The 16,125-nt window shown below is 39.4% G+C and overlaps 1 protein-coding gene across 2 annotated transcripts in view; it reads left to right on the forward strand.

The window, feature by feature from the left end:
- The window catches only part of LOC111866094 (transient receptor potential cation channel trpm), an 89,036-nt gene that overhangs the window by 27,551 nt on the left and 45,360 nt on the right, over positions 1-16,125 (forward strand). For both annotated transcript variants that reach the window (XM_023854677.2, XM_033752109.1), the window contains 3 exons: positions 10,120-10,291; positions 11,894-12,107; positions 15,187-15,346. In XM_023854677.2, coding sequence (XP_023710445.1) covers positions 10,120-10,291; positions 11,894-12,107; positions 15,187-15,346 — 546 coding nt within the window. The remainder of the gene's footprint in view (positions 1-10,119; positions 10,292-11,893; positions 12,108-15,186; positions 15,347-16,125) is intronic.

Raw genomic sequence — 16,125 nt, forward strand, 5'->3', positions numbered from 1 at the left:
ATACATGTTACTGGATGGAGCAGCGCAAACTGAGGACACGGCAATGCAGTTCCCTCGGTTTGCGCTCCTCCATTCAGTAGCATGTGTTCAAATCAGGCTGATAATAGTTGTCGGAAATTGCGGTTGTGTTGCGGTTGCCGGTTTCCTTGATGTGCCCTCGCCCTAAGTGTCAGATAAGGTTGGGTACATTTTATCTGTAACATGAAATGCTTATTAAGATTGAGGTCTCCTGCGATACGATAGTGATTAGTTGGTTACCAGCGTATCGGAAGAACGTGCTTCCTCAGTCATTTTACCTCAGGATGGAAGCAAGGGGTTCCACTCGGAAAATTGATAACCATCTACCAGACTGCACGTCATCAGATCCCGGAAGACAGCAGTCGCTGGGAAAACCAGAATTCACAAGTGTAAAATCAGTTCGTCTCTTAGGCTTTCTTCCTCCGTCTCTGGTCAGGTTGCTAAGCGAACATGTGCCGCTTGTTTATAGTACATGAAACGATAAACGGGCCCAGGGAAGGGCGTGCAAAACGAGAAGAATTAAGATACTGAGATGACTGGGGAACTTCTGACTGCTTTCTATATAGTCCTCATGAGAAACACAGGCTGCAGACTACATTTTTAACCAGCCGTCAGAAAGACGCATGATCTAAGACGGTGAGGTAAGCGCGCAGCTTAAGATGTTACATATGGAGGAGATGGAAGGATAATTGAGATGGATTCAGTTCTGAGGATGGTAGCAATGTTGCAACATGCTAGCTACTTGTGGTGAGCCAGGCAACAAGTTCCGAACTCTGGTGCAGCGCTGAGTGGATGTCGGACACATACATCGATGGTAACAACGTGCTAGGCTTCTTTTGGTTCGTAGTTGCATATGTGTTATTTGGCGGATTGCACTTGCGAGCTTCTCTCCGTTATAACTCCTGATGTAGATGATCTAGAAATGTATACAAAGCTAATTGCAAAAGTTCAGTGATTCATTAAGATCTAGAACTTTTATGTGAAACTTTTTCGATATGCGAAAATACAATACGATTCTGTGGAGTGTAATTATCTTTGTAATAGTGAATTTTTTTCTGCGGTAGGCGAACATGAAAGCCAGTGAGGTATTCGAATTTGCAAAGAACGCGTTTGTGTAATGCAGGTACTCCACTGGAGTACGCCGTTTCTCTCTGCCTTCGGATTGACATCCCTCCGGTCAATGGAGCTGAACCGTGTTTATTTCCAACTAATGACCTCACGCGAACCCATGAACTGGGTCAGTCCTGGTTGCCGTACTGTATTGGTGATAATCGTGGATTCGAATCCTTCCCAAAATCCAGTTGTTTCCCTTTAGTAGTCCAGACATCATATCTCTATGCAAAAATAAACCTGCTTGTTTATATGCTATGAACGAATATGTCACGTCATTTTTAAGTCTCTCCTATGATTTTGACCGTTAAAATGTAGTTGTGTTTTCTCTGTTGCGTTTCATGAAGGTAAAACGGACTAAGGCATTTCAGCGTGGGCAGTGCTCACGTCTAGCTCTGAACACCGTGCTAATTTGCTCTTAACGAATCCTGCGGTCAATTTCATGTTTAACTCGGGCGTTTCGTGATTTACTGAAAACAAACTGGCTGACATTCTTCGCTATATGTTTCCTTCCAGTACAATACCCTGAAACTTTGTCGTTTGAAACGTGGCTACTGGGAACGACAGAAAATCTAATTTTTTTCCCACACAGTGTCTGAGAGTTTGTTATAGTTCTGTCAGTGAACGATAGGTTTGTAAAAAGCATTAACCTCTTAGTATTTGTATTAGAGACGTTGCATGTTTTCTGTGAGGTAAGGACTGAATTTGTATAAATCTTGAAAGGGTGAAATTTCTAAAATGTTTACTGGAATTCGGCTCAGAAATTTTGTCTTTAGATGTAGTAATTAGACATTTAAAGATGGAAGTAAACTAAACCGTATTTTTATTTCTCGTTTAACATGGGTATGAAACTCGGTCTCTGATTTAGAGGAGGATCTGAGAGAACAGGGTACTGAAATGAATATTCGGAGCTACGAGAGAAGAGGTAATAGGTGACGTAAGAGAGTTATATAATGCGGAACTTCGTGATTCGTTACCAGATACTATTACGATGGCCAGTGTAAGGAAGACGATATAAATGTGCCTTTGAAATGATGCTTTCAGAGATCTCTCCCAAATACCACAGGACTGACCACGAATTATGACATGTACACATAGAGTGTTTAATTACTTCGAAAACCACTAGACTTGCGGAAAAACTGTATTTGGAGGAAAGTATGTGCATCGTTCTGTATAGCCACTGTCCCAAACGTGTTTCTTTGATAAATATTTAACGAGTTACTGTCGAGATGAGCATAGAAACGCATGTGGGATTTATCGTAGAGTGTATGTTACTTTTGCTTGATTTGAACCGAAACTGGAGTGTGTGACAGAGGTTAGTAATACGTTCAGCAGTTCTAGAGACGCACATGCAGACACATGACGAAGCCAGTGGGCTCATTTTTGCCACTTTTCGTTGAGAACGCGCCAAAAACATACTGACGAGGAAGTTTTCATGACTAACAAAAGAGCGTCTTAATCCTGTATATTAAACGTACGGACCATAAGTATTTCATTGACTGAACTTTGTTATATTGACTCTGCTCAATACGACACAGCTTTCCTTTTGATAATTATGCCGTATTCTGATGTGGCCTCCTATAGAAGCGTGGACTCAGCCCTCCAGGGCCTCTGCATTGTCGATTTAATGTTTCTTGTTCAGCTGTCATGACCTATTTCATACAGTTCAGATTATTTTGATCACAGACTGTATTTTTTATTGCTAGTGGGGTGGGACTAAGTCCCTTGTACTGCGGCCATTTCTGGCCTATTGTACCAGCCCCAGATGATAGGTGAGGGTGATTGTGGAGCAATTGGTGGAATAAAGATTGGCAGGGGAAACCGAAGTACTCGGAGAAAACCTGCCCCAGCGCCACTTTGTCCACCACAAATCCCACTTGACCAGACCCGGGATCGAACTCGGGTCGCCGCAGTGGGAAGCCAGCGACTAACCGCTTGAGCTATGGCGCAGCCGATCACAGACTGTTAACTGACCTTTCGGTTTCGTAATGTACTCGTACCTTCCAACTATATTTAACGCTGCTCGCTTTTTCTGTTGATAGAAGTCATTTTATTGATCCTAGTCATAAGCACTGTTGTGACTGAGCAATTTTGAGAAAGACGTTATGTATGAGCTTTAATCTGAAATAGTTTGCAGTGTGCTGAATTTTAACATCATGAAGGAAAATCTCTAGGTCTCTCTGATTCTGTATAGAGGAATAAACGAATTTATGAGGGGTTACCAACCTACAAGTAACTTGGACAAAGTGTACAGTGCAGTGGTCTCCCCAGACAATGAATGTTGCCCGATGATGGTGCATATGCGCCCGAAACACGTAGCAGTGACATAAAATATACATAGTCAGTGACATTTTAAAATATTTAACAAAAGCTTTTTAGTGAATTCACTATGACTTTATCGCATTACAGACGGAATACTTTTACAATTTAAAATTTACCATCTCTAATTCAGTGTGTGTGTCTGCAGATTTCCATTGAAGCTCGTGGAAATAAGCCTTACGGTTTTGTAGATAATTAAACAAACGTAAGAAGTCCAGTCAGAATAATTACACTATGCGTAATTATTGTAACCGGTTTGATTTGAGGCCAGTTTTTTTAGTGTTTTCAGCAGTGTTTAAGACACGAAAGTATGCAGTAAATGTGCAAATGGTATTTGAAACATCTTTTCAATTGATGATGCTGAATTATTAGTACTTCTTAAATTCGGTCAGAGCCTGGCTTGACGCATATCGTGTCATTTTATCACGCAAGGTACTTCCAAGTATTGATTGGTCCGAACGGCACCTTTCGACCAAAGTCCCTGTAGGTGGGTATCTATCGGTTGCACACCGGTGGTATGTGTTCATATTTTAATGACTCCAGTACAGTTAGGTCCAAACATAGGGGGCATCACTTTAATGGGACTTGCAGCATGACTTTTCCGGCCAGATTCGATACAGTAGCCGGGGAGCGTTCTACGGAGCTTCGGTCTCTAGAACAGATGATATTCTGTGTAAGATTTGAGGCTTTCACGGCGGTGACTATGAAGAATGCAGTCTTCTGGGATTTGGCACCGTGTATATGTGGTGTTAACCGACGTTTCGGAGGAACGTATCGCCCCCATCTTCAGGGTTGAAGAAAAAGTATAAGTAAATCTGCAAGCGAATCGTGTCTCACGGTGTTGTCGCTTGCAGATTTACTTATACTTTTTCTTCAACCCTGAAGATGGGGGCGATACGTTCCTCCGAAACGTCGGTTAACACCACATATACACGGTGCCAAATCCCAGAAGACTGCATTCTTCAGATGATATTCTGACCGAGAGTCTTGTTGTCGTAACAAAGGCCCGCGTTGTGCCCACATTACTGCTTGACCCGGTTCTACTCAGTGAGAGCTGCTTATCATAGTGAAGGGGCATGATCTGAGGATGGTTAGATACACAACGAACGGAATGTCTCGTCGAGATTTCCTCTGAAAAAGAAGTCCTACAAGTCGTGTGTGCGTAGATTTCCAGGACGCTAAGGGAAAGTCACCTAATATGGAGAGGGTTTTAACTTTGAAAACGTTATTATGCGAGGGAGGAAATGGATGAAGCCCTAAGTGACACTGAGCGTAACACTTGTGCATCCTCTCACGTAACCGCTCAACTCAAGACCTATGGCGTGTCTTATACTAAAAGTTATATGTAAATGAAAGAATAAAGACTGATCTATAAAAAATGTTTATTTTATTCCCAAAATAAAATTTTACATTCTTTAGACAGTTAACCAAAACATTTAATAGTTTGTTTGTAACAAATATGGCTAATTCAGTTCCTCTGTTTAGTGGATCGCGCAATATTATAGGCAAGCTGCCAGCGTATGATGTCAGGTACTGATAAGATGTCCGCTGATAATAGTCGTGCTCCATGTATGAGAGAGTACAGGAAAAGAAAGCAGTTGGAAGAAAATGATTGTAATAATGTATCCAAACGCACAAAGTTGCATGCCAAACAACACAGGAATATAGAGAAACACATAAAAGCCTATTCGATGAATACATGCGTAATTACAGATAACGCAAAGCTCAAGGAAATGAAACCACAAGCATTGACGTCAACTGACCCGACGCCAACTCCAGTTATATTCAATTATAATCGAACCAGTGAATACTTTGTAAATAATTGTAATGGTAATCCATTTGCTCTGCCTGCCACATGTGTGAAAGATTATGACATATGAATGATTTAAAAGAAGTAAAAGGAAAACACATCAGTGCAATAGATCCAGAGTTTTCAGACATGGATGTTGCTCAGTTTAAGGCATGTGTAACGTGTACAGCAACTCTGTATAGAGATCAGGTACCTAGTCTTATCAGGCAGGAGCGGCTTTACGTATCCTCGATATAAAACGCATTCCTCTCCACGGGACTGTATAAGTGAAAGGCTTGTGACCCCAAGACTTCTATTTATGCAAATCAGAAGACTGAGAGATCAGATGGGAGGATATATCATTGTATGGCAAGTCATCGGTGTACCGGTATATGTGAATAATATGGCAATGACACTTCCAAGGCAAATGGACGGCGATTATAGCTTTAACGTCTATTTGAAGTGACATTTAATTCACAAGAGTACGTACTTGCAGGGATGCATTAAAAAGGCAACAGTTAAACGATGGTTGGAGCATTTGATACAGACCCCCCTGTACAAACGCTACAACACTGAAATAGATCCAACATTTTTAAATGTTGATAACGTGGTCAAAGATACTTATGAATTAGATGAACTCAACCAACATTAAATGCTTCTTGTCCAACAACACACGCTCTTGTGGAACGAAGACGAATACTTGAAATATATCCAGGTCAGGACAGCAAACCTCTTAGCATTGCATACGATGAGCATGCCGAAGAGCTATCGTTTCCGAGCTTATATCTGGGGCAAGCCAGAACCTTTAAGACCAACGTGAAGGTTGCTCCATTTGTGATGGCAACTATTTCTTGCATCGACATGGTCTGTGGACGAAATGTGAACACTTTATCCTGCATAAACTACGTTCCGTACTTCAGCTGACATATACCTATCCCGAGCACAACCAGTCACAAAGCTCCTCAACTCACTCACTCACAAAATAAACGCTTTGGGTAATTTCAATAAATAAAATTCTATACGTTTCAATAAAGCTTCACTTTTGGTGTACAACGTGCATCTATTCCAATGCAAATCACGATTTAATATAACTTTTTCGACGTTAATGCTGAGAACCAAGTTTCTCCAATCATTTTAAATGATCATTACTAATACAAAAATGGTTTTAATTACAAATATAAATCTTAATCTCAATGAATTTTCGACATGGGGCAAAATTAGACGTGTCCCTCAAGGTTCGATTCTGGGTCCAGTGTTATTTCTCATTTATATAAACGATTTACTCGAAATTATAAATGATAAAACTGTACCCATATTATTTGCAGACGATACTGGTTTGTTAGTTAAAAGTTCAAACTTTGATGATCTCTGTGTAAATATAAACAGTGCTTTTCATAGTATAAATGAATGGTTCAAAGTAAACCAACTTTCTATAAATTTTAACAAAACCCACTGCAGTGGAACCTCGCTTAACGAGCATAATTCGTTCCAGAATCTTACTCGTAATGCGAAACACTCGTTAAACGAAACAATTTTTCCCATATAAATTAATGTAAAATACGATAATGCGTTCCATGCCGAAAAAATACCCCAAAAATTTTAAGTATAACGTTTATTCAAAGAAAATTATATATACATTGGTAAGGAGCGCGAATCATCTTCATCAGTTCTTCTATGCGGAATGAACCAACCTGGAATGCGAATTCGATTTGCAGAAAACAAAAAAAACAAAAATCGAAATAATTAGTTTATTATTTATGATACATATCTAATTCTTTTTTTTACTAGAAAGCTGTCTAGAGACATTTGTTTTTACCGACGCTTCAGAATTCGGTGAAAATGCGACACAGCATTATCATTAAATAAATCTGTAGCGCTCATAGCCACTGCCTTATTAGGGCGATGCTTCTCAGTGTATGATGCAACAGTTTCCCATGCTTTCAGCATTTCTCTTATTGTGCCAGAAGATTGTTGCTTTGCTGTTACCTCCTCGTCCTCCTCCTCTGACAAACTCTCCTACACAACTTCTTGCTGTGAAACACAATGCAACTCCATAAGCTCTTCGGTGGTCAGCCCTTGGCTGTGCTCTTCCACAAGCTCATCGATATCATTGTTATCCACCTCCAGCCCCATGATCTTGGCCAAAGACACAATCTCGTTGACTACAGGCTCCACAGGTACTATCTCAAACCCCTCAAAGTCACATTCGACAACGCTCTCCGGCCAAAGCTTCTTCCAAGCAGAAGTGAGGGTTCTCTTGGTAACCCCTTCCCACGCCTTTTCGATCATCTTGAAGCAGGCAACGATGTGGAAGTGATATTTCCAAAACTCTCTGAGAGTGAGATTGGTCCCTTCAGTCACCTCAAAACAACGCTCGAAGAGTGCTTTAGTGTACAGTTTCTTAAAGTTAGAAATAAGCTGCTGGTCCATAGGCTGGAGTAACGGAGTGGTGTTAGGAGGCAGAAACTGGATATTGATGAATTTAAATTCTTCAAGGAGGTCATCATGTAGGTCTGGAGGATGGGCAGGAGCGTTGTTCATAAGAAGCAAGACATTTAGTGGCAGATTCATCTCGAGCAAATATTTTTTCACAGAAGGACCGAAAATTTCATTGATCCGATCACTAAAAAGGTCACGTGTAACCCAAGCCTTGTTGTTGGACCTCCACATCACATTTAGCCTGCTCTTCTGGACTTTACACTTCTTGAAGGCTCGTAGAGTTTCTGAATGGTAAACAAGCAGCAGTTTAATTTTCAAATCGCCGCTTGCATTGGCACAAAATAGCGTGAGACGGTCTTTCATTGGCTTATGGCCGGGCAATGCATTATCCTCTGCTGTTATATAGGTTCGCTTCGGCATCTTTTTCCAGAAGAGACCTCGTCACAATTAAAAACCTGTTGCGGCAGGTAACTCTCAGAATCTAAGAGCTTCTTGAAGTCGCCGATGAAGTTCTGTGCTGCCTTTGTGGCGGAGCTTGCTGCTTCACCGCGCCTTACAACCCTGTGGATGCCGGTTCTTCTCTTAAACTTCTCGAAGAACCACCCACAGCTTCCCTTAAATGCTTCTTCGGCCGTTGATGATCCTGGCGTCTTCTTAACGAGGTCGGCGAAAATCACTTTCGCCTTCTCACAAATGATGTTCTCGTTAATAGTGTCGCCTTGCAATTGCTTTTCGTTTATCCATATGAGGAGCAACCTCTCAACATTGAGAATACGTAACCGTTGCGTAGATATTCTTGTCACTCCCTTTGAAGCATCTATCTCCTTAATCTTGTCCTTGTTCTTGAGGATAGTGCAAATTGTTGATGTAGACCGACTGTATGTGCGTGCTAGATCAGCCACGCTCACACCTCGTTCTCGCTTTTCAATGATTTTACGTTTCTTTTCTACGGTTATTTTTATTCTCTTATGGCTGTCTTTTTGCGGCTTTTTCTTCGGGAACATTTTGCAAGGGTTATTAAACTTTGCACACAAAAAAATCACAAATAATATGTCTGAACACAAGTTTGGAAAAATGTGTGATCACAAGCGACACTAAGATGCTAGCGGAACGAGTGCTAAACACAGACTGATGTAGCAAGCGCACAATCCGGGACTTCCCCTCTCGTCACTCGTTATGCGAGTCATTTTTTTTACAATTTGTTTTGCTCGTTATGCGAATTACTCGTTATGAGAGGTGATCGTTAAGCGAGGTTCCACTGTATATTCAGTTTACAGCTAGCAATAATAATTTTAAATCTGAAATAAAAATTGTATATGATAAAAAACAAATTACGTCTATATCCAATATTAAATTTCTTGGAATATTCATTGATGACACAATGAGCTAGAAGTACCACACTGAGTATATTAGTTCAAAACTAAGTGCAGTCTGCTACATAATAAGATTGCTTAAACCGTACACATCCATAAATACCTTAAAAATGGTTTATCACTCTTATTTTAATTCTTTTATAAATGATGGTTTACCCTTTTTGGGGAACTCACCCCAAAGTATAAAAATTTTTAGAATGCAGAAGAATATGATTAGAGTTATGTTGGGACGCAGAAGGAGGGATTAGTGCAGGAACTTATTTAGAGAATTAGAAATCTTACCTCTGGCATCTCAGTACATACTATCTCTTATGCTCTTTGTGATAAAAAACAGAAACAAATTCATAGTAAATTAAGAGATTCATAGAATAAATACCAGACAGCGAAATAATCTTCATCAGCCACATGTAAATTTGAGTAAATACCAAAAGGGAGTTTACTGTTTAGGAACAAAAGTCTATAATAATCTACCACAATATATTAAGGATATATCGAATAACACTAAGAGTTTTGAGGTACAATTAAAACATTTTTTATATTTGCATTATCTTTTTTTCTTTACAGGAATATTTTGATTATAAATCTTTTTAAGATGTGAGTAGCTGTCTTGCTTTACAATTAAAAGAAGACAAGGTTCTCAGTCTGTGTTCTGGTTTTTAATTGCTTATTTTAGATATACACAATCTTTATATCACTGTATACTAGTCTTTATTTCAATTTATTGTACTATTAATGTATGTTATACAAAACTCTTTAATGACATTGTGTTTTAACTATTGAATTTTTAATTAATCGACTTGTATAAGACGGTACAAATTTTATAAGATTTGCCATTACTTTTACTACTAAAATGAACTTATTTATTATATTGTATATGGTTATCAGTATTTTATTATAAATGTGCATGCTGTTGGATGACAACTTCAATTCTTAGTTGTGACTGTAACTAGGACGATCTCCACATCTGCATGAGAATGTATTCTTGACAGGATTTATGGAAGGTGAATAAATGAAATGAAATGAAACAAAATCACAAACATGTGTACTTCATTGGGGTGCATGTTTTTACAGATGTTACTGTGGGCTGTCATTCACTTTCCATCGTGGTACTGGCCTTGATGTTGACAGTTATAAGGCAGCAGAACAGCAACAGTGGACACCATCCAGACACACACAGCCATCACCTACTGATGCTTATGGTACCATTGAGTTTCAGGGTGGACCACACCCAAGCAAGGCACAGGTGAGAGCAGCACAGATATGAGTGTAGCCCATCTTGTTACCAGTCATGACATGTTTCATATATCATTTTCAGGTCAGAACCACTCACAAAATTTGTTTCAAGAACAGAGTATTTCACATATCAATTTTAAAAATTTGTTTGCAGTTTTTGTTTGTCATATACATCTGAAAAATTGTTTTTACATCAAAATATTATAAGCATTATACTATACTATATTATATTATACTATATAACAATTTATGTGAATTGTCATATATACTTGGTCATCCCCTACACACACGCACACGCGCACAGAGAGAGAGGGAGAGAGCTATATATACATGTACGTACCTCTGTACATACATACATACATACATACATACAGTGTATTAGAATATATTATATAGAATATTTTTCATATGTGTTCATTTAGGTCTATTTAATCAGTTCTCCCATTTAGCCCCTAAAATATGTGTAGGATTGACTGAACATAAGTGGTGAGTAGGATGCAGTCACTGACTATCCCAGAATTTTCCAGGGTTACTGAGGAAAATCACAGGAATCCTCAATCAAGATGTCTAACCTCCAGTTCGAACCCCAGACCCCTGAAGTATGAAACAGGAATGCTAACCACTGCACCGTGATGATTTCCTTCTTAATTCTTAATATATCTGCCAGTAATGAAGACAGTGTAGCTTTGAATGGTAGGATGATTAGTGAATGATGAACAGGAAAGGATAATGTGACATGATGCCTGAAAGCAGGAATAGTGGAGTCAGATTGGAAGTTGATTTCCTAGGCAACGAGTATTAACGGAGCACTTTTCCATGACAATGGGTTACTATGGTATTATTATACATGCACTTCTGTAAAAACACTCTACAAGGCATATAGGTTACTGCAGAGCTGGAGGGGTTTCCATGGTAATGAGTGCTTAGGCAGACAGAAATACAGAACTCTTTGAGCTGAGGTCTGCTGTTATGACCACCTAACAGATATAAAACAGGGTGCATTCTTGAATAGAAGTCAAGAGTTCAGGAGTTAAGGCAGAGCTCAGAAGTGAAGTCAGAGTTCAGAAATTAAGTCAAGAGTTCAGAAGTGAAGTGAGAACACAGCAAATGTGTAAACTCTTATATTTGAGTGTAATTGTGATACTGATGCCAAATAAACCTAATCGTCCAATCTAGAATCCACAATTATTAGTCGTATGTACTCCCCTGCATGTTACAGTATGAACAGAAATAGCTGTGGCCTAATTTTTGGTACTGTTCCAGCATTTCCTAGGAGGGGCTCAAGAAAACTATGGAAATTCTCTGTCATAATGGCCAATTACCAGACTGAGATTTGAAGCTCAGGACCTGAATACAAAGCTGAAGTGCTACCCACTTGACAGTGGAATTCAATACTGCTTCTGCTATTGTAGTAGTAAAGTTGTCCCTGTGTCTTAGTACCATGCCATGAATACAGATCCCCTCTGTAGGTAGAGGTGAGTGGGCATCTTTCCACTTCTGGCATTCTCCCCAATGAAAGAACCTGTGGGCTGGTTTAGGTGAGGGGTCACAGCTGGTTTGAACACAGAGGTAAAGAGCGAAGTAAGTCAGTCATTGATTGCCTTTGTTACAGTATGTGCGGCTGGCCTATGATACCAGACCAGAACTCATTTTGCAGCTGTTCACCAGGGAGTGGAACTTGGAGTTGCCAAAACTACTTATCACAGTACAGGGTGGGAAAGCCAACTTTGATCTGCAGCCCAAGCTTAAGAAAGTTCTGCGCAAGGGCCTGCTGAAGGCTGCAAAAACCACTGGAGCGTGGATATTCACTGGTGGCACAAATACAGGTGTGTGCTATAACATTGAAACTAACTCCACGGTCAGTGTCCTTTGAGAAATTTGTAGTTTCCCAGATAGTCGAGACATTCACAGCTTTATCGAACCTGTAAGTTCATTACTCTGTGACCCTCTCCTCAACAAGTTGAATCCACCTTGCTTCCTCGTGCCTTATTTCTTCAAGACTCGTTTCTGTAGTATGTTGCAACCTTCACATTGGTCTCCTATCTAAACTCATTCTCTGAGGTTTTTCCAGCCAACATTATGCATGTATTTATCATCTTCCCATTTCATTCTTATTACTGTAATCACCCTATTAGTAATTCTCTGGAGATTTGTGACAATTGTTGATTTTTATACCGTGTTATCTTGAACTCTGTCCATTGCTTTAATGATATTTCATGAAGAACACAAAGTGTGAAACCCATTGTGCAGTTCTTACTAGTCTCTTTTTATTTCCACTGTCTCGCAGATCCAGGTATTCTCCACAGCACCAGCATCAGACATCATATATCTACCTACCTTGTTCTCTTTGTATGAGACACTAGAAAACAATGGGTAAACATTTTAATGGTATGCTTTTTGTAATTGCAATCATCAGCAAGCATAAGGATTGATAGGCTGCCTGGCTTACAGCACTGCAGTCATGTCTGCCATTGGACCTATCCTCAGTTCCTCAGTCCTGAAAATAAATTCTTAATAACATCCTTCTGTCTCTCCTCCTTGAAGTGACCACTTTTATATCAACATACTGTATGCATGTATTCTTTTCTCCATTTGAGTTAAAGCTCAGCCCAGTGACTTGACTGCCCTGACCAAGTGGACTGTATGAATCTTAAAATGCTTGTCCCAGACATTCTCCACTGCGTCCTCCTCCTCCTCATCATCATCATCTCATCATTAGTCATTAATTATAATGTCCAGTGTTTAGGCCTTTCTGTTCTTATCTTCAGGTTAAGTGAATTGATCCTTACACCTGTTTGATGGCTGACCTATCTTTCGTCTTCCTTTAGGTTGGTAGTCAGAAAGCTTCTGAGGAATTTGATTAGTTGGCTGTCTTGAAATATGTTCAAAATAACTCTGTTGGTATTCTTTTAATTTTCCTCCTAAGTTAAATACAAGGGTTGGATAAAAAGTAGTGGCAACACTGCTGTAACATGAAAGATGTGCGTCAGGTGGCAGTAGCAACATCTGTAGCTGATAGCAGAAGTTCAGTTGAAGTAGTGCAGTGAGTGGCTCTGGTTGTGTTTCATTGAGTTGCATTGTGCATCGTCTTGAAGTGCAGGAGCCCAGTTCAAGCACCCTAACAACATGTTTACAAAACAAGAACAACGTTCCTGGATAAAAATTGAAGTTGCACAACATCGTAGTGCACAAAACTGTTATCAGGGACTGCGAGAAGCATGTGGTGATGCTGCTTTGCCATATCGCACAGTGGCACGATGAGTGAAATTGTTCTGTGAAGGGAGGGATGCCATTCAGGACAGCCATCGTTCAGGATGACCCCATGTTGACAACCACCCAATTCAGCTTCTTGTTTCTTTGCTGGATGTCGATCATCAATGGGCTGTGTGGGAGTTAGCTGCTGATGTAGGCATATGTCACAAAACCATGCTCCACCTTCTGCACAATATTCTTGGATACCGCAAAATTGCAGCGCATTGGGTACCCCATACAATGTCCAATGTGCAACAATGGCAACGTTATGCAACTGCACAGGACTTCTTGGACCGGTACCAGAGGGAATGGCGATGGGAGATACTGCAACATCCGCCATACTCACCCAATATGAGTCTGTGCGACTATGATATCTTTGCAAAAATGAAAGAACCACTGCGAGGGTTATATTACAACACAAGAGAGGAGATTATTCATGCTGTAGCGCGGTCACTGCTGGACATCAACAGAAGTGGATGTGCTTATGGTGTACAACGCCTTCCATAAATTTGGCAGAAGGTGGTACACAGGGGGGGCAAATATATTGAAAGGATGTAAGTGTGTTTACCTCAGGTAATAATGTCATTTTAGAACTATAGAGGTGTTGCCACTACTTTTTATTCACCCTATCTACATTTATTTTTGCCTGATATCTCTGCATCTTTTTTTTTTTTTTTTTTTTTTTTTTTTTTTTTTTTTTTTCCCCGNTTTATTTCAGGAATCTCATTTCAGAGGATTCAGTCTGCTGGAACTGTTGTTTAGTTAAAGCCCGGCACTCACTGCTGTATAAGAGAGATGGTACTGCTAGAATGATATAGAATTTTAGAATTGTCTTGCATTGTGTTTTGTTGAGCAGCGTTTGTTTAGTTGTTTGACACAGATAATTCTGTCATTGTAGTTTGTTTTGTAGATCATAATTTCTGTTGCTGCCCAACTGAGATCAAAGATAATTAAAGTTTGTTACTTGTTCCATCATGGTATTGTTTAGCATTTTTTATTTCATCGCTATTAATTCTTTCCCTTTAAGAGCAGAATTTTTTTTTAAGAATCTTTAAAGTGCTTATAATCACTTGATTGTCAGCAGAAAGATATGTTGTCAAGATATTAGTTAGTGGAGGTTTGCTGTCTTGCCATTCTTTTATGATGTGGTCTAAATATGGATTAAATAACACTGGTGACAGTGAGTAGCTTTGTCACACCCCTTGGTTTATTAAAATTCTTTTCTGACTTATTTTGCCTTCATTCTCAATCATAATATTTTTTTCATTGTAGAAGCTCTGGATTGCTTGAACGGAATGTAGAAGAAGTCTTTTCAGAGCAAGAATCTGCCATAATTAATTTGTGTTTACTCTACTGGAAGCTGTTGTGTGATTCCTGACAGCATTATACCTAGGAAGTGTAATTTTTTCCCTTCTTGCCACTACATTGGATTATTGTAAAAAAAAACAGTCTAGGCAAGAGCATCTTCTCCTAAAGACATTTTTGCACTTATTTTAAAGCACTTTTTGCTATTTTAATGCTATTTTTTGATAATATCTTATGATATATTTTATAAGAATAATTCAGTAGACCTGTGCCTTTATAGTTAGAGCATCATGTTCTGTTGCTTCTCTGTTTTCCTGAGCACTATATATAACTTGTAAATGTTGGCAGGTGTGACAAGACAGGTTGGTGATGCACTGCTGCTGGAACGCTCCCAACGTAGTGGACGAGTGGTTAGCATTGGCATAGCTCCTTGGGGCATTGTTGAGAACAACCACGAGCTTTGTGGACATAACCGTGATGTTCCATATCATTCCATATCTTCACCCAGGTACTAACCAGAAGCATACTGCTTATGGTCCTTGTAGTCTTCTGTATATTCTTCCAAATGCTCTTTTTAGGGAAAAACCTGACAGAAATCTTGTTGCTACTATGAACATTAAGGTCCTTGGTAACACTGCAGTAGCTCAATTCATTTCCAGCTCTTCACCAGGGAGCCCCATATTCAACCCCCAGAGCAGCCTCTGCATGACTCCTGGTAGACAGAGTGGCACGAAATTATTAGTACAGATAATGTTGCAATTTGTTTCCCTTGACAGGCTGTCCCATTTAAATTTTTGCTGTTTTTAAACCATTTCTGCTATATTAGCTTGACCAATAATGCAGACTTATCTGTACTGTCAGTACACAGTGAAACCTTGTTGATACACTTTTGAAGGGACCAACTAAAATCGTTGCAAAATGAAAAAAGTGTAAAGTTGGTGGAATAAAAATGTTGTAACAAAAAAAAAGTCTGCTTTATACCATAAATTTGCCAATCCCTTTAAACTATGCATGTTTGAACACAGTAACAATTTACACATACCATATACATGGTGCTATCCAAAAGTTCCCGAAATGTATTAACCCTTTGACGTGGTCATTTAAATTCCACGGCCGCGGCTCCTGCGGTAATATATTCAGCCGGCCATTTAAATTTTGCTCGAAAATTATTTATTCATCATTTTTCTTAAATTCTATGAGATAGGAACATGAAACTTTCACTAAAATGATCTTAAATTGTGGTTTTATAACCTTACCTTATAATATGGGNAAACTATTACGTCTTAC

Source organism: Cryptotermes secundus, unplaced genomic scaffold (genome assembly GCF_002891405.2).
Source record: "Cryptotermes secundus unplaced genomic scaffold, Csec_1.0 scaffold318, whole genome shotgun sequence".
NCBI lineage: Eukaryota > Metazoa > Arthropoda > Insecta > Blattodea > Kalotermitidae > Cryptotermes > Cryptotermes secundus.